Source organism: Phocoena sinus, chromosome 12 (assembly GCF_008692025.1).
Source record: "Phocoena sinus isolate mPhoSin1 chromosome 12, mPhoSin1.pri, whole genome shotgun sequence".
Lineage (NCBI taxonomy): Eukaryota > Metazoa > Chordata > Mammalia > Artiodactyla > Phocoenidae > Phocoena > Phocoena sinus.
The window spans coordinates 57,934,542-57,953,646 of record NC_045774.1 but is presented as its reverse complement, the minus strand read 5'-3'; the positions used below and the strand labels follow the sequence as shown (position 1 = coordinate 57,953,646).

Here is a 19,105-nt window from a genome sequence, read left to right as displayed (position 1 = left end):
ACAGATATAAGCTATTATACATAAAATAGATAAGCAACAAGGATTTACTGTATAGCACAGGGAACTATATTCAAAATCTTATAACAAACTATAATGGAAATAATCTGAAATATATTATATATACATATAACTGAATCACAATTGCTGTACGTCTGAAACCAACACAATACTGTGAATCAACTATACTTCAATATAAAAATTTTAAAAAAAATCAACATCCCAGCTGCAAAAAGAAATCAGGTCACTGGCCAATCACTTAAACATTAGGGCCTTTTCTTCCAAATGCTCTGATTTTCAGAGTTGAACTGCTCTTTGGTACCAACGATTCTTATCACTTAAACTTTGACTAAAAGCCCACAGATCTGTTTTAAGGGTGGAGAGAGAGTGACACTCATGATCGATTAGCTAGCTGGAACCTGTGGTTGGTTCTCCTAGCAATTGTTGATATCTAGACTATTTTCAGGTAAAACAAAATCACATTTTAGGAGCTATAGAATATCTGCTCTTCTTCCTTTGAAAAGGTAACAACACTTCCTCCTTTGTTTAAAGCTAAGAAACTGAATGATTCGATTCCCTATTTTAATTAGGTTACATCAACAAAGAAAGTTCACTGAAACTAATTTTTGGTTAATTTTGCGGAAACCTCTGTTTCTCTTTCTTAGAAAAAGTTGTTACTATTATGAATACTCTGCACCTTAATTTACCCCTATTTCTTATTTAAAATTTAATTTTCAAAACAGGCTTTCATATTGGTAAATTTAAAAATGAGTCAGGGGACTTCCCTGGCAGTCCAGTGGTTAAGACAACGCACTTCCACTGCGGGGTACATGGGTTCCATCCCTGGTCAGGGAACTAAGATCCCACATGACGCACGGCCAAAAAAAAAGAGTTAGACGAAGGATGCCCTGGTTCTAATAACTATGAAACCAAATGTCACCCACCAAAGGTGGGCTAACGTTGACCGGCAAAGAGCTTGGATGCCTGCCAGAAATGGATGTCAGATGCCAGCCACATCCCCCAGCTCCTCTCTGAGATTCAGGGCTCATGAAAGAATCATTATTTCTAGAAGAGACTGTTAACCGGTTAAAGGTCTGAGCCATCAGCTGGGGTTTTATATGCATTCAATGGGAACTATTTATAATAATTCATTCTATGATTCATTCTAATATTTATTGAGTACCTAGTATTTGCAAGGCAGTGTGCCAAGTGATGTGAGAAATACAGCCCCACCTTCAAGGTGTTCATATTAGGAGGGGTATAAATAACCCACAGAACATAACGTTAATACAAGTTGAAAAATGGCAAGGGCCGGAATGAAGAAAAAAAACAGTACCGTTTAGGAGTTCAAAGAAGGGAGCTATCACTTTTAACACTGTAGCTGCTTGGGAAGGGAAAGTGAACTATGACTAACAGGCAATTTACCATATGATTCGCCTATGCTAACTAATGCCCATGACAATAACGATAGCTACCATTATCAAATACTTGCTATGCTCTGGTCACCATACTGAGATCCCACAGACATTATCTTATTAAATGCTCACAACATCTTAAAAGTATCATTAACCCCTTTACTGATGCAGCAAATGAAGCTCAAAAAAAAAAACCAAAAAAACAAAAAACAGAACTGCCCAAGTTCACATGATTAGGAAGTTTAAGAGGAGAGATGCAATTCCAGAGCCCTTACTCCTTCCAGAATCCTGGACTCATCTAGACTTAGGGACCTAGATAACAAAGACAGCAGTGTCCTACCCTCTGTGCAGGAATGGATCCCAGGTCCCTAAGCATGTTCTTACAAAGGGGGTTTTCTCCAACCTCTACACTCCAGTAGACCAACACCACACAGCCTCGGTTACGTCCTCATAGCACTGAAGCGTTCTTCCACCACAATTACAACACAGATATTCCCCTTTTGAAAACAGTCATGAGATTCATTCCTGCCTCAAGAGCATGTTCCAGACAGGTGCTCTGCATTCATCTGGATGTGGCAGCAGCAAGCCAACTCAGGAAAAATACCAGATGTTCCAACAATAGATGCTACAGTTATCTATTTTTATTCTGGCAGCTCACTGAGGTTTTTATTTTTATCATTTTTAGCTGTAAAATATAGAGAGAGAGACCCTCTTATGGTAAGTCCTGTTTTCCATGAAAAAACTTTCACTCTATCAGGCATGAGCAGCTTTCCTCTTGATTTGTATCTGAACCATGAGAAAAAACATCACAGATGCAGACTGCATTGTACTAAGAACATATGCATGCTTTTAAATCACTTTTATCTTACTTTTTACTAATGTAACCCTGAAACATAAAATATGTCCTTTTTTTTTTTCATTCACTGTTATGTGAAGAACAGATGGTAAAAGGGTTAGATTAAAGTAATACAGCATGTCCATTAAAATAACCCCCACTGCTGGGGATGCTTCCCTTGAACAGGAGTCGTGTTTACTGTAAAGAACGGCTTTGGCTTACACACATTGGAAATTGCCGGGGGTCTTCTCAACGATAAACATAAGGGTAAGAGAAAAACTAATGTCAAAATCAAATGCATTTTAAAATGACAATTATGCAAGTTATTTTGCTAATCTGGGAGGCAGACTGAAAACATTTGCCTGTGATACTGTAACTCAACAGCAGTCAAATAATAGATTCCATTTCTGACTTGAAAAATTTTACTACCTAGAAATTGTAAGGAAGGAAACCTTCAAGAAAAATTAGAGAATACATTTTAAAAGGAAAAAATATCAATCTTGAGTCACATTCCAGAGTCAAGGATGGCTTCACTAGAGGAACTGAGCAATAAATATTTCCATTTACACTGTAAATAATTAGAAAGCAAATACTCACTCAAAATTCAATTATTAAAAATTTTAAATATTTTGGCCATTTCTCCCCTCATTTTAGAAAATGGTATAAATTGTCATCTTCTCAAAATATCAATTTTTAAGAATGGTTCACAAGATTTTCTCTCATTATTGTTATGATTTGCTCCACTTATAGTATAATCTGTTATTTATTGTGATGTTGTTTTTACCTTTAATCCACATTTTAGTTATTTTTAGCTCAAAGAATATTCTGGTGAGAAATCTTTCATACCTGTAAGTTCCTGATATATTTCATGAAGTAGAAACATGAGAAGTTTTTTAATATGCCTCAAATGTGGTTTGAAATGACTTAGGGCTTCTCTTAATCCAACCCCCCACCAACAGTTACAAAAATGTTCCTGGGATTTGGTTCACTCATTTTTCTCACAGAAAAGTAAGCATAGTCGACATCTCATTGGCTGTCAGGTTGACATGCAGCTGGAAGGGAATCAGCACTCGGAACCAGAGGCCAGTTTTCCTCCAGTGTAACTCTATAAGGACTCTCCTATAAGGTTCCATATGGAGAGAGCTGTTCCCAACCATGAAATCCACAATCCACATCCTCTTATAAATCCGAAGGTAAAGTCCTAAAGGCTGGCAGGCATCTTCATTGCACTGAAGATTTTAAACAGGTAATAAACATTTAATTAGGCCCTTTATGTCCTGGCACACACAGCTGTAAATGATCAAGAATATCCCAACTTGCATAGGTAATATAGAAATGACTCTAGCTCATTGGATAAATCCTGGGTTTCCAGGACCAGTAGCACTAGTTTTAATGGTAATCTTCTTCCATGATGGGCTTTGAGCATAAGCCAGAACCACATCCATCTTTTCACTGGTACTCTGACTCACTCTCTGATTTTTCACATATAAGTGGCAGATTAGATGGGCTTGAATTAGATGGATACAGGTGGCGCCACCTGCTCCAACCCCTTACTGCTGCTTTATTTGGCCTTCCAATGGTTTATTCTGAGTTTGGACAAAGGACAGCTGCCCAAGCTGCTCTTGGCAGTGTCCTAGAACTGGGCCAACAGATTGGCAGGCGTATTACCGGCCTTCTGCATACTAAAAGAGGAGATCTATCAGATTTGTAATTTTGTAAAAAGAACTTGAAGCTCAAAGGCCCTCTACTGAGTTAATCAATTTCAAACTGGTGTCTGTAAATGGAAGGATGGATCTACCTTCTCATCTTCTAAGCCAAGCACAGTAAAATAATAAGGAAAACTAAAAGAGCATAAGCTATCTATTAATAATATACATCCAGACCTTGACCTTCCAGGAAAACACTGCAATTCAGTGCGCTACAATATGCTTAAAGAAGTTTCCTAAAAATCTGTGAAAGACGGAAGAATTAAAGAAATCTCAATTTCTTAGACAAAGATATCCAAATCCAACTTCCTTAACTCTACAAAGGTCCCGTTATGAGCGGGTCAGATCCCACCAAGCACTGTCAAATAAGGCATTGCTGTCTTTAATTTCACTATTTAGTTTTAATAAAATTTGATTTGATAGGTTTTGTTAAAATAAATTTCCCCAGGCACATTGTGATGGTGGATTCAGCCATTCCCCCCTTCTCCTCAGTTCAGCTGCAGAGCAGAATCACAAATTCCAGCCTTCATTTCCATTAAGCCAGAAGCAGAGGCGTTCCATCTGATTTAGCTGCTTTGCCCACTGCTCAATGTCGTTTTGGACACTAACTCTCCCCTAGATCCAAACCATCCTACATTATGAAACAGAGACGTGTTTAACATGAATTATGCCTTATAGCCAGGGATCTGGGGAGATGAGAGGTGGGCTGCAGCTGTGCTTTGGTGGGTGGATAGGATTTAAGAAGCTCAACAGGAAAGGTGTCCTTAGGGCGAGTACACAGCTAGAATGGAGAATTGATGTGGTGGGGCTAGAGGTGGCTGGAAGAGGCAAAGACGTAGCCTGGGCCGATTGTGGAGATCAGACTTCATACCATAACCAACACTGAGCCTCTGTAGGTTTTTAAGTAGGGCTTGGGGTGGGAGGTACACGATGTAAATGATATTTCAGGAAGTTTACTCTGAGCAGGAATGCTCAGAGACTGAAAGGACAATAAGGAGGGATGAAGCAGTCTAAATGTGATGTCCTGCTCTGAAGAGCCTGGAACGGGACAAAGACAGTGGGGATCAGGTAGAGGAGGAGCTAAGGGTCAAGACACACCATGAAGGAACATTACCCTCACAAGGCCTTTTGTGTTCAAAGGTCAAAAACCAAACCAACTAAACAAAGAAACCAAAAATTTAGAACTTTTCCCTTTCTTATGGAAGAAATCGATCCCTCCTAGATATAAAGGTGTAGCACCGAAAATGCACATAGATTTTTAAAGAATAAGAGAGTGATCTAGAAAGTGTCTACTGGGCTTCCCTGGTGGCACAGTGGTTGAGAGTCCGCCTGCTGATGCAGGGGACACGGGTTCGTGCCCCGGTCCAGGAAGATCCCACATGCCGCGGAGCGGCTGGGCCCGTGAGCCATGGCCGCTGAGCCTGCGCGTCCGGAGCCTGTGCTCCGCAACAGGAGAGGCCACAACAGTGAAAGCCCCGTGTACCGCAAAAAAAAAAAAAAAAAAAAAATAGAAAGTGTCTACTGATCATGGAAGTGGGCCCTGGAACTAGGGCTGAGCCCGTAAACAAAGACAGGTTCCTGAGATGGAAGACAGAGCCAAATGGCATTTCTTGTACAGACACTCACATCAGGGCAATTATTTTGTAACCAAAACACACACATACACACACAGAGCTAATATCAGTTGTCACCTCTCTCCATTGTTGCAATGGAGATCACAGTGGAGACGTGGAGACTAGAAAGCCCACTTCAGGACAGGATGTGGACTGTTCTCTTCCCTAGAGTGTGAGCCAGAGTGCTCATTCAAAGCTTTACTCTTGAAAGAGCCTCTAGATTCTACCACATTTAATTCCCCCTCAGCAGGTAGGTGTTTGATTTGTACTGCAAGATTCGGCATTTATGAAACCATCCTTAGGTTGTTTTTCATGTGTATCTTTTGCCTCTTTACATAGGTTATAAATTCCATAGTAGCAGAATATTTTCCCTACTTGGGGTTTTTATGTCTCTCTAGGCAACCAGCTAAGTATCTGCATAATTTTTTAATGTATTTACTTATCCATTCATTCATTTCATTAACATTTAGTGAGTGAATATGTGGAGGACACCATACTAGATGCTGGGGCAAGGTTGGGGGTGGGTATGAAGTAGACATTGTTAACTACTTTCAAAGATATTATAGTCCAAGAGAGGAGATCTGACATATCTAGAAGGCAGTAGAAGATAGATTATTATAAATGGAGGCACAAGGGAGAAATATAACTCAGTTATATTTCATGAAAGAGGCAGCATTCAATCCAGGCCTTAGAAGATAGTCAGAATTTTGAGAAATAGAGGCAATGCAGGCAGAAGTAAATGTATAAGCACAAGCATGGAAGCAGGAAAGGACAAGGTGTTCAGCAAATAGTGAGCAGAGAAGTCTGGCCAGATCAGAGGGTGCAGGTAATTTAGGAACCAATTATAGGTGACCTTGAGTGACAGCTAGGACTGTGGCAAGTCTCCAAACACTGATCAGTGGTCTTTTAAGGTCAATCTGAGAAGCAGGGAAGACTGGAGAGGAAAATTTTCCAAAGTAGAGAGAAAATTAAGATGCGCTGCACTCCTCCAGAGTGAGGGAGCTCCTGGGACACAGGCAATGGAGAAGAAGGGTAAATGGGTGAGGGGGGGAGAGCACAGCTAGAGATGGAGCATGAGTCTGGTCCTTGAGGGTGCGCCCAAGGGGTTCAGGGCTTTATTAACTGTCAACCTGCAGCTCACTGCAAACCTTGAAAATAGGAATAAATTTGAACCTGCTGGAAACTCCCCATGGCATGAAGGTCTCTAAGCTTAGAGGCTATTAGTTCTCTCACTGTCAGCCCCCAATTCCCTCCTCCAGTTCACTGCTGGAAGGACAGGTGAGCCCCCAACACACACCACCATAGCTACACCACTGCCAACACATGCCTTTATCACATACATTCTATGCTGTGTTTAAATTATCCATTTACATTCTTATCTCCCCCACTGAATCTGTAAGCCTCTGGAGAAAGGGCTATATACCCAGGTCATCTCATCTCTCCTCTGTTTCTTTATCCACCTATCTTATCAACTTCACCTTGGTGGGCTCATCCATCAATTCATTTACCCACTCACTCAATATGTCCTGAGGGCTTTTGGGTGCCCAAGGCAATCTTGTTATCAAGGGTAACATCTCCTGTCCTCAAGGATCTTAAAGTCCCCATTTACTGCCTCCAAATTTTCTTCCTTTCATCTTATAATTTTTGCAAAGTCTCATTCATGCCACTTTTTTTCATTTTTTTCTTCTCATTGGTCTTTCTTATTCAATGAAGTCCTGCTGCCTAATATATAAATCTAATGTGACTAAACACAGCCATCTGTTTATTTCAATTTGTGTGAGATTTGTCATCATTGGATTCTCGCTATTGGGAATGCGTTTTACACAACACATATCATTATATATCGTATGTTTTAGTAAACACCAATGAAACAGTGTTGTTTGCGATATCTGCCTCCTTGAGTAAACTATTTAGCAAGAAAGTATATCATCTTTTGGTCCTATTTCGAATCCCATATACCTAGTTATCTACCATAAATAGTTACCTTACCTTTACAAATATTTATACTATCGTGCTCCCAAGCAAGGTGAAGGACAAAGAAGTTCCCTGTAATGGCAGGTAGACTGTCCTAGAAGCAACCACTTTTGCCCGGCCCCATTGTTATTTCCTTCCATCTCATCACCCATTCTATCCATCACACCTCCTAAAATGTCAACTTTCTCTGCAGACTCACTTAATCAGACCGTTCCTTGACCTTGCACATCCCCTCAGCAAATTTGTGTGTGCTTTTTAGCAGACTTCACTGGCCTATTTCAAACAAGGCCCCAGGTTCCTCCTGAAACCCATGTGGCTGAGTGAAGAGAGAGAAGCAGGGTAGTGGAAGGTAAATTTGGGGGTATAAGGAGGCTGATTAATGGGGAGTCTGCCCCTCCCCCAACCGTGTGCCAAGGGAATGAAAAGGCAGCTGCAGGGGCCTGGAGGTCCCATGACCAGCCACATCTTACAATTCCTCTCTAAAATGTTGGTCTTGCCTCCCCAGTGAGACCATGGACATGGTTCCTTAAGGGCCCACCTTTAGCATTTTAGTGCACATAATAAATATTTAACTAAATGCAAGAGTTGGTAAAAACCAAAGTACAAAATCTGTAACACAGAGGTCTCACCTTACTGAGTGAAGTGCTTTCTAAAATAATACTTAGAGGTTTATTTATGAAGACAATCTAAAAAGACCATAAGGGTCCACTTTAATAATCTCCTGAGACTTCTATAGAAGAGAAGATATCTGAAGTTTAGACATGGCCAGAAAATATAAACAAGCCTGCAGTGTAAGAATTTCAGAGAAGATAACCTTTTTTTTTTTTTTTTTTTGCATGATGCATTAAAGTTTTTGTCGTTGGTAACGGTCAAGGATTACATGTTTTCATTTAACATAAAACATGAAATGAAGGACATCTATCCTGGTAGAGATAAAATTACTATGTGTAAGGGAAAACTACACTTGAGAAATTCTTGGTCCTTCTGTTCTCTGTAGCCTAAAAAGTCAGCATAGCAGTCACTGATGTATTTTTTTTTTGAGGCCAGAAACAACCTTTGCAGGGAGAGAGTTTCTACCTTCACCAAAAGGAAACCAGATTGCTGGCAGTGAAAATTAAGAGGGTTCTATGGGATTATTTAAAGTAACAGATGTGGAGTTAAACCTGCAAGTGTTACAGTGTATCTGTAACAAGAGATCAAATATTTTCAGGTTTCAGAAGCATACATGGTTTTATGCGTGCACTGTTATTACAGAATTATATAGTGTATTGCTTACTACTGACTAGGGAAAAAAGCAAGAGGAGGACAGAATGATGCAATAAAACTGGAGGGCACGCACTGTCTCTAATAAACGTAACAACTATAAACATGCCAAGAGGAGAAATTTAAAAGGAAACTGGAATCAGGAGACAGTTTATTCATGATTGACGTGGCTAAACTATGGCAGGATAACTTCCAACTGTATTAGAGTAGCCATGACTAGTTCCATAAAAATAGGTGAAAAAGACTCTAGCAATTGCTGCTAACAATTGCTAGAGATAAGATCTGAAAGATAAATTCTATAAGCTCAACATTTCTAATTCAACAGAACTGTGAAAAAAATAAGTTGCTATTTTCATGAATATAAACTCAATAACAATAAAATACAACTGTCATAGTGGTAAGATAGCTCTACAGCAGCACAGTAGCTAGCTGCAGAATCTTTGGAAGTTATCTATAATATTTCTTACAACAATTTTTCCAAAACCATTCAAAACAATTCCATTTTGACCTCTCTTGTCCCGAGTAATACACAGAGGTACAAAGGTGATTCAGTCTTTCATTAAGTGACTATAATATAATCAAGTTATTCCCAAGGGCATCTCATACCAGGAGGGGACCTGAAAGTTCATCTACTACTGCAGACAAACTCAGTGATGGCAGCTCATTACAATTTGTGCATGTCTCACGTCTTCAAATAAGGGTGCCTAGATAATTCCAAAAAGCAATGTTGCTGTTTGCCATGCTTCGAACGTCTGTTAGAAATTTCTAGATATGCCTAATATATAATAGAGCAAAGAGCCTAATAAATAATATTGATAGAATCATTAAATCACCATTTCATAACTAATAAAAGGTACAAGATGTTACCCTACGAGCTCAATTTTGCTCTGGAAATGGCCTCTTGAAAAAACCTGAGGAGAATTTGCATGCTAAAAATATGTAAACATGGAAATAACAAAAAATAAAAGATTTTCTCTTTATTTTTGAGAAGAGGCAAAAGCAGTTAAAATTAAATACCATGCAAAGCTTGACCATTCAGTGAATAAAAATGTATTTATTATGGGTCTGTTAAAATATAAAGGGAAATTCAGTGTAAGTGTGTCATTAACTAAAAAATGTAAGCTTTAAAATATAACTTCAAAATAAATCTATAACGATCAAAATGCAACTACGATGAGAAGAAGAGCAAGCAGCCAAGGATAAAAATAATTTTATTCATCCTTCCTCTAGGATGCTTTTTACTTCAGCTGAGAACTTTAGCTCAGACCTTCCTAGACTCACATCAAAACTACTAAAACGAGTATCTCGAGTAGTCTGCCTTGCTTCCACCACCTTAATGCTCTCATTTCCTGTTCAAAGCCTTTACTGGTTTTCCACACAGCAAAATCTAAACTCCTTGGCCTAGTAGATATTGGCACTAATCAATGAATGCTTCCAAATATATAACTCCTTGGCCTTATCCACAGGGACCTACCCTACCCCACTTCACCCAAAGGCCCAGTCACACCAACAGTGTGTTCCTGCATCTCTTCAGAATCTTGGTCTTTCTGAAGTGTCCTCTCCTTTCCCTTATGTGCATATACCTGAATTCTACCCTCAAAATCAGGTCAACACCCTCCCCAGTCATCCAGGCTGACACCACTCCTAAAGCCTTTTGTATACATCATCTTCTATACACTCCTTATCCTAGTATATAACTTATCATTCCAACTGTACTGCAACACTTAAGGGCATTTCTTATACCATTTCTTTATATTCTAGCACCTTCTACCCAACACCTACCCTCTACCCTCATTCATCACAATGGCCAGTGTAGCATCTTTCTGATGTAGGCACTCAGCTAGCATTTACTGAGTCTAAGACACATAAGAGCAATGATGCAAGAAAACTGAAGAATGAGTACTCCTTAATAATATAAGGGCGGGACTTCCCTGGTGGCGCAGTGGTTAAGAATCCGCCTGCCAATGCGGGGGACAGGGGTTCGAGCCCTGGTCGGGAGGATCCCACATGCCACAGAGCAACTAAGCCCGTACGCCACAACTACTGAGCCTGCACTCTAGAGCCCGCGAGCCACAACTACTGAGCCCATGTGCCACAACTGCTAAAGCCTGTATGCCTAGAGCCCGTGCTCCACAACAAGAGAAGCCACCGTCATGAGAAGCCCGCGCACCGCAACAAAGAGTAGCTCCTGCTCGCCACAACTAGAGAAAGTCTGTGTGCAGCAACGAAGACCCAATGCAGCCAAAAAATATAAATAAATTTTTAAAAAATAATAAAAGATAATAATATAAGGGCAATTTGGACCAAATAAGACTTTTGAGAAGCTAAATTATTTTTTTCTTTAAAATTTCTGAGGATATAAAATCCAAGATGGTGGTACTGAGTTGTTTTCTTCCAGCAGAAACAGATGAGCTTGTCCTGGATGTCACGCTTTTCCACTGTGTCCCCAGAGGACCCTCTGCTCACCCCATGACAATTCACTGCAAAGACTGTTCCTTTTTCTGTCTACACAAGTGGCTCCTCGAAGGCAAGACTGTGTTCCATTTCTGATTTGTACATATTAGTAGCCCATGTACTAGAAACTCAGTCAAGGATTGACCTAGCACCATGATTATCTAAAGCAAACATAATTAAAGAATAACCTTTACTAGGCACATAAATGTTAAGTGAACTTAATTCATGACTGAGATTTCAAATGAGACATAGGGCCAAAATTCTAAGGATTACATTTATATAAGTATTAATCACAAAAATGAACACAAAAAAGTCAAGAGAAACCCTATGTTGATATATGTGTGTGCATGTGATTGATTTTTATAGATACATCATAGAATATTTCTAGAAGAAACCACCATTTTGGAGAGGGAAAAGGAGGAAACAGTGGGTGATTTTCTACTTTCCACTCTTCTGCATTGCTTTTTTTTAAAACTATGAAACATGTACAACTTTCAAATTAACTCCTCCCCACATAAACACAAGGAGCAGTCTAATGTCAGTTAAAACATTTTTTAAAAAATGTGTAGGTGGTCTACAATTAGAGTAAACTAAAGAAATTTTAGACTTAAGAGCTGAGCATGAAAGAAAACATAGGCAATGAGGTTTTGGATGTCCAGTGGGGAGATTTTGTTTTTGTGGCTTAATTTCTATATAACAATAGACAAATTCCTTCTTAACTTAGTATTTCCTAATTTAAATTCTCCTTTCATCTAAGTGTCCAGCACTCCTATCCATATAAGGATAGAATTACCCAAAGGAGTAATTCATCCTTCCAAGTACTAAACAGAGACAGTAAAACTCTTTTCCCAAGGTACAAGATAGTAATAAGAAAAGCTGCTCAGATATTCAATAAAAAGAAGCAACTCCTCCTCCATAGTGACTTGAACTAAAATGCACTTTATAAGTAACGTGCTCAGTCTCATAAAAAAGGGTGTACATTGAAAAATGTCTAGGGCTTCCCTGGTGGTGCAGTGGTTGAGAGTCCGCCTGCCAATGCAGGGGACACGGGCTCATGCCCCGGTCCAGGAAGATTCCACATGCCGCGGAGCGGCTGGGCCCATGAGCCATGGCTGCTGAGCCTGAGCGTCCGGAGCCTGTGCTCCGCAATGAGAGAGGCCACAACAATGAGATGCCCGCGTACCGCAAAAAAAAAAAGAAAAAAGAAAAATGTCCAGGCATCACACATCTACTCCCCTCCCTTTTGTCAGGGTAAAGAAATCTGGTCTCTGTGGCACCAGACATCAGTCCCTTGGGGCCCATGATCTTCTCACCTTCACACACCAAGCTGCTAAAATAATCTAGCAAATAGTAGCTTCTTAGTGACCATTAGTTCAATGAATGATATTTCCTCAAGCAGTGCCCACTTGTAGAAGTCAACAGAATAATATAGCTCTGATAAGTAAGAAAATAATAGTTTCTGGACTCACTGGTTTGCCATTTTTACTTAAAAAAATATATTTAGAAACACAAATGATAAAGACCACCTTGATGAAATGCCTCTGAATTCAGCTTGGTTTTATACTAGCCCAGGAATCATCTCCTGAGTTACTCTAATGAACTGCAGCAATTTGGATGTGGCACCCTTAAAGGTGGAGGTGGTCACAGGGTATGGAGTGTGGGAAATCCTCAGTTCTGTCCCACTTCCTTCAGGCCAGCAGAGAGTTGTCCCTACACCTTGATGCAGACAAGCTTCTATATCTCAGTGGCTAATGAAGAAAGACATTCTTTTTTTCCTTCTGAGCATCAGGACTCATCTTTGTACCTTGCAGTGTTTCTGGAATACCTCCTCTGGGTCTCATCAGCTCACCACCTTGCAAAGATGAGAAGAGGGCTGCTTTTTCTACCATTCCTGCCATCTGGAAGACCCTCTTTGTTTCATTCCTCCCCATAAATAGTCCATCTGTGCTCAAATCTCATGGTGAAATGTATCCTTGATCTTTTTGCCTCCACCTCTCAATTTATCCTTTGACTTCAGTTCCTGTCCTAAGATTCAATTTTCTACATCAAGCTCTTGTTTTCCATATTTTTCTATATTGGCTACTTCTTTCTGGTTAATCAGTGTAGAGGAAAAAATTTAGGACCAATCTCCTTGAAATAAAGTTATGGCTCTGACTGCCACTAAGTCTCTCACAACCTTCATATAAAAGCAGTAAACCACAAGATCACTTCAAATTTTTACTAGCACAGTTATTTTAAAGGAAGAAGATATTTTTAGAAAGCTTTCCAGATTTATAGAAGTTTTAAATGTACTAAAGCCAGATAATTAATTCCAAACAGCTTCAATACTTCCTCTCCTGTGAGAGGAAAGTCACAGAAACAGGAAGTGGCCAAATGGCCGTGCACCTACCTGAGGGTATGGGGAAGTCCTGGACTTTGACTTTGAGCTGGAGAGCCTGGACTTGGCCCCCTTTCTGCTGTCAGTCATGGCAGGAGTGGAGCTGCCTGCATAGGAGAAGGCTGGTTTGGAGGCTGAGATCTGATCCAGGGAGAGCTGCAGCCCTTTGTATTCCGTGTCTCTGCAGGGTGGGAAGACACAGCCCTTAATCGGCCACCACAGGAAATGGATACACATGTTCTCTTACCAGAAATGACAGCCATTCATATTCAAAAAGGAAGCAAGAAAAATTTAACCATGTAACTGGTTTCCACAAACACCTTGATTATTTTAGAAGTGCCTAACACTTAACTAATGCCTCTGAATGTAGCTGCCCCAGGTACCACAGCTAAATTATATGATATACTCATGAAGATGTCTTGATTAAAAAATACATTTTTCATTATTTTTATATAAGTAGAAAATAAATCTATAATTCAAACTCGCTGAGCTTTTGTGTCCTCACTGGTAAGATATGGATTATAAAATTTACTCTAAAAATTGTGTGGGATGAGTACCATAGACAATTGACCATCTGATGCTATCTGATCACGGGCAAGAAGAATGTCTTCTATCAGCTGCTCCTAGATCAATCATTCTAGGTAAACATTCCAAATAGTCGTATGGCTAGCAAACTAGTGTATCTAGCTATTAGTTAAAAATCCCTTTCGGGACTTCTCTGGTGGCGCAGTGGTTAAGAATCCACCTGTCAATGCAGGGGACACGGGTTCAAGCCCTGGTCCAGGAAGATCCCACATGCCACAGAGCAACTAAGCCTGTGCGCCCCAACTACTGAGCCTGCGCTCTAGAGCCCACAAACCACAACCACTGAGCCCACATGAAACAACTACTGAAGCCTGCGCTCGCCTAGAGCCTGTGCTTGCAACAAGAGAAGCCACCACAACAAGAAGCCCGCACACCGCAACGAAGAGTAGCCCGCGCTTGCTGCAACTAGAGAAAGCCCACGCACAGCAACGAAGACCCAACACAGCCAAAAATAAATAAATAAATAAATTAATTAAATTATATATTTTTTAAAAATCCCTTTCAACAGGCCAACTAATTCAGTTACCTTAGGGTACACTTCCCCACCAGTTCTTTTTACTCCTTCATTCAGTAAATATTTATTAGGCTCCTAATATATATCAGACTTTGTGCTATATGGAGATGAAAGGATAAATAAGGCATTTAGAGTCCCTGCCCTTGTGCAGATTACAATCTATTGGGGAGAAGAAATAATAAACAAATAAACATAATAACTGCAGACTGTGATATGACCGGGATAAAGAGTGTATCTCAGAAAGTTCATTACAAAGGTATTGCTGAGGCATTGAGGGACTACAGATGACAGCTTGGCCCTGCCCCCAGCTACCACCTCGGGCTGCTTCCAGGCAGCGGGGAGTCTCAGCTCACTCCTTACTCCTTCCCACTGGCAGCCTGACTAAAATGTTTCAGAGTCTTCTTTGTGAGGACTCGTGGGAGCATTTTCTCTCAGGTTCCAGAACTAGCTGAGCTGCTCCTGAGTAATTGATTTCTTTTTATCTCACAAGCACTGTGAACCATATCATTCATCATGTTTCCCTCTTTGCAATGAAGTCACAAAGCCCTGAGCCCAAGGCTGATGTGTCACCACCTCTAGCAAGTATACAAGTCCTCAGGTCAGGCATTTTGGGCAAAAAACTCCACGGCTTCCTTTATTTTTTTCTTATCTTATTTTTCCTTTCTCTAATGGGTTCACCTTTTTAAACATTTTCCATGCATTTTCAATGCTCTTCAGGTTAAGATAGCTATATTCAGTGTAACAAATTGATAAAATTATATATGTAAAAGTGACTGGCAGATGTCCATGGTTCAGCGACTATTCATTAACCTTCTTTTCCTTTTCCCTACCTATTCTTCTACAGAGAGATCCGGCAAAAGCAAAAGTATAATTCAGGCAAGGAGTTCCTCCTCAAGTGACCAGGAATAGAAACCAGCTAAAACAGGTCCAATAATATCAATGCAACTAACTGGAGTGTAGTGATAGATATCACCAAATTGCAATGGCTTCTTATCAAACAGTCCATCTACTCAGTGAAAGTAAAAAAAAAAAAAAAAAAATTCACCTATGTGAGTAACAAAAATTTAGAAAGTAGGGACTTCCCTGGCAGTCCAGTGGTTAAGACTCTGCACTCTATGGCAGAGGGCATGGGTTTGATCTGTGGTCGGGGAACTAAGATCCCACCTGCCACGTGGCCAAAAAAAACCAAAATTTAGAAGGTAGGCATGGGAATTGTCTCCTGGGCTTGGGGAGTCTGATCACATCACTGGTTTGCTATACACTGTAAGCTCTAATCGACTCCCAAGGACAACACATGGCACAGGCTCTGAGCATTCCCTGGTCAGAACCTCAAAGCCCACCAAAATGTGGTGCCCACCTATTTTTCTGACAATATCTCAGAATTTTCCTTCATTAGCCCCTCACTTCATCCAAAACAGTTCTCCCCAAACTGACCTTATACTTTCCTGATTTTCTCTCTGCTCCAACACATACTTATAAAACCCCTCTTATAAAGAACTATCTTAGATCCCACTCGCCTCTAGGAAGCCCTTCCCAGCTGCTAAGCCCATCCATTCCTTCAGTATGTGTTTACTAAGCATCTTTGTGGTGGCCGTGGGGACACAGCAATGAGCAGAAGGACTAAGCCACTACCCTCATGACCAAGGCACCAGGGCCAGTTCCTGAGAGAAGTGGGGAAGGAACCAGGAGATTATGTCTTATCTTTCCCAGTGGATTCTAAGTTCCTAGAAGATTAGAGTCAAGACCTACTCTATTCCAATAGCTTTTTTTTTTTTTTTCCGTACGCGGGCCTCTCACCGCCGTGGCCTCTCCCTTTGCCGAACATAGGCTCCGGATGCGTAGGCTCAGAGGTCATGGCTCACGGGCCCAGCTGCTCCGCGGCATGTGGGATCTTCCCAGACCGGGGCACGAACCCATGTCCCCTGCATCGGCAGGCGGACTCTCAACCACTGTGCCACCAAGGAAGCCGCCAATGGCATTTTGCACAAGAGTTCACATAGATGGAAGAGGAAGAAGGTAAGGATGCAACTAAACAAGGACTCTTTTCTTCAATGACGACTAATAACTTGGAACCCAAAAGCCTTTCTCTGGGGAAAAAGACCCTTGTGGGCTGTGAGTCCCCAGACCCACCTGGCCCTGAGATCACATGGATATGACAGTGAGCAAGCTAGGCTCTGACAGGAGGTAGAGTCTCCATCCTTGACCATCTTCTGTGTCAAATGTACTTCTGTCTGCTGGGCAGCAGAGTATCCATCCAGTCCCTAAGACTGACAGCAAAAATCATGCACCCCTGAAAACTGGTCAAATCATTTTTGTCGACTCGTTCTTAATGCAACATTTCAGCACAGAGACTTCATGGCTACAAGCAGAGAGTAAACAAGGATTCACTTTTCTCTTGCACACATCAGACCCCAGAGTATGCATTTCAACTACTGAAAAAGTCGCTCCAAAATTTCTGCATAGTTTCCAATGAAGAAAACACTCCAAATTAAATAGGCCTAAATAAAATTTGAAAGCCAGTAAATGCTTTTAAATTCTACATATACACATGAAAAAGCTAATAAATACAAAAAGAGTTATACTTTGGATACACCAGTTAAAATATTAATGTTCTGGTGCACCAAAAAATACAAAAACAAATCTGCCAAAATTAAGCAGTAGATCGTGAAGTCAGGTAGATCCCAGTTTGAGCCTCTTACTGTGTGACAAGCCGTCTAGACTTTAATTTCCTCTTTAAAATTCACAGGGATGTGGGCTTCCCTGGTGGCGCAGTGGTTGAGAGTCCACCTGCTGATGCAGGGGACACAGGTTTGTGCCCCGGTCTGGGAGGATCCCACATGCCACGGAGCGGCTGGGCCCGTGGGCCATGGCTGCTGAGCCTGTGCATCCGGAGCCTGTGCTCCGCAACGGGAGAGGCCACAACAGCAAGAGGCCCATGTACCGCAAAAATAAATAAATAAATAAAATTCACAGGGATGTGCTGAGGTTCAGATGAAATATTATGTGGAAAGCTTATAGCCCAGTACCTAGAACATAGTAAATGCTCAATAAATAGTATTATTTCTTCACTTCCACCCTCGATGGCACTTTTTGGCACCTGATTTCCCCAAAGCGATAGTTTCACTTTGGTAGCAACTGTAATACCTTTCATTACAAACACTTCCCTATGCTGTATTTCTTTCCTTTCTATCTCAAACTCATTTTCGTTTGCTCTGTTCCTTTTTAGCTTCTAAACTGTATTGTAGTGTGGCCAACATATTTATTAAGTTCATTAAGTTCTTTATTGCTAAGTCAGCAAATGAAGACCATAGAGCAAAACAGACCTGGCATTCAGAGAGGAGCTCGGCCTTCCTGTTTCTCTGTTCGAGACTCTAACAGCTCAAAAGATGTGTTAGGATGAAAAGCACAATAAAAAAATACCCACTTAAAGACATTTCAAGTACGGTTGATGTACTGCCAAGAGCAACTCTGCATGGCAGATTCACTGAGAACAAAGCATTTGTTTTACTTTTAGAATTCTATTAAATTGAGTATTTCATTTGTATAGATTAAAGGTCTAGATGCTGATGGGAATCACATTACTGAGTTCCATTTCCCTCCTCCCAACTCAGACACAAAGAAGAGTCTGGCTCTACCTCTCCCCCTTCCCCTAGTGAGGTGTATTCTGGTATACACACACATCCTCAAAGTTAGGTGTATGCCTAGTAAAGCCGTTCAGTGCTTCCCTGTGGAGTGGGACAAAATAAAATATGTGGGTGCACAGAACTTAGACTCTGAAATGAGTATGGTGAGGAGCTTGACTTAGGTGACTTTAATAAAGGAAGGACTCAGCCCCGCTCAAGCTTTCTTGAGAAGTGTCTCATAGACCACGTTAAGGACCCCATAGGTAACCCTCTCAAGGGCAGCTCACGCTGTTCTCCCAGATATGATTGGCATATTGAAAGAGGAACTGACATATGCCATTTGGCATATTTTTCAATTTACTTTTTTTTTATTCTCTTTTTAATGACTTGTACCAGCGCCATAGACATCCTCAGGTACCTAGGCTCTGAAAGCTATGTGAAATGGGTAATTTGCAATCACTAGGACTTGCAGCTTGTCAATCTCACCCATATTTACACAGACAAAAGTAATCCTCTTATTCCATTATGGACAGTCAGAAATCATTCAATTTGCAGAATTAACCATCTGAGTCTACTCTAAACTTTATAACGGGCATGTACATATTTGGAATTACTCAAATTCCAATAGAATAAAAGGGGTTATTTTTGCATCATTGGCCTTCTCAGCCTTTCCTTAAGCAATATTCCACGACCACTCACAAGGTAAATGCCAAATTGCCATATGGGAAGCTCACTGTGATGCCCTTGCA

At 40.7% G+C, this 19,105-nt stretch overlaps 1 protein-coding gene across 1 annotated transcript in view; it reads right to left on the bottom strand.

The window, feature by feature from the left end:
• SIM1 (SIM bHLH transcription factor 1) overlaps nucleotides 1-19,105 on the bottom strand; it is an 82,997-nt gene that overhangs the window by 28,013 nt on the left and 35,879 nt on the right. The window contains exon 10 of the mRNA XM_032650874.1: nucleotides 13,647-13,815. Coding sequence (XP_032506765.1) covers nucleotides 13,647-13,815 — 169 coding nt within the window. The remainder of the gene's footprint in view (nucleotides 1-13,646; nucleotides 13,816-19,105) is intronic.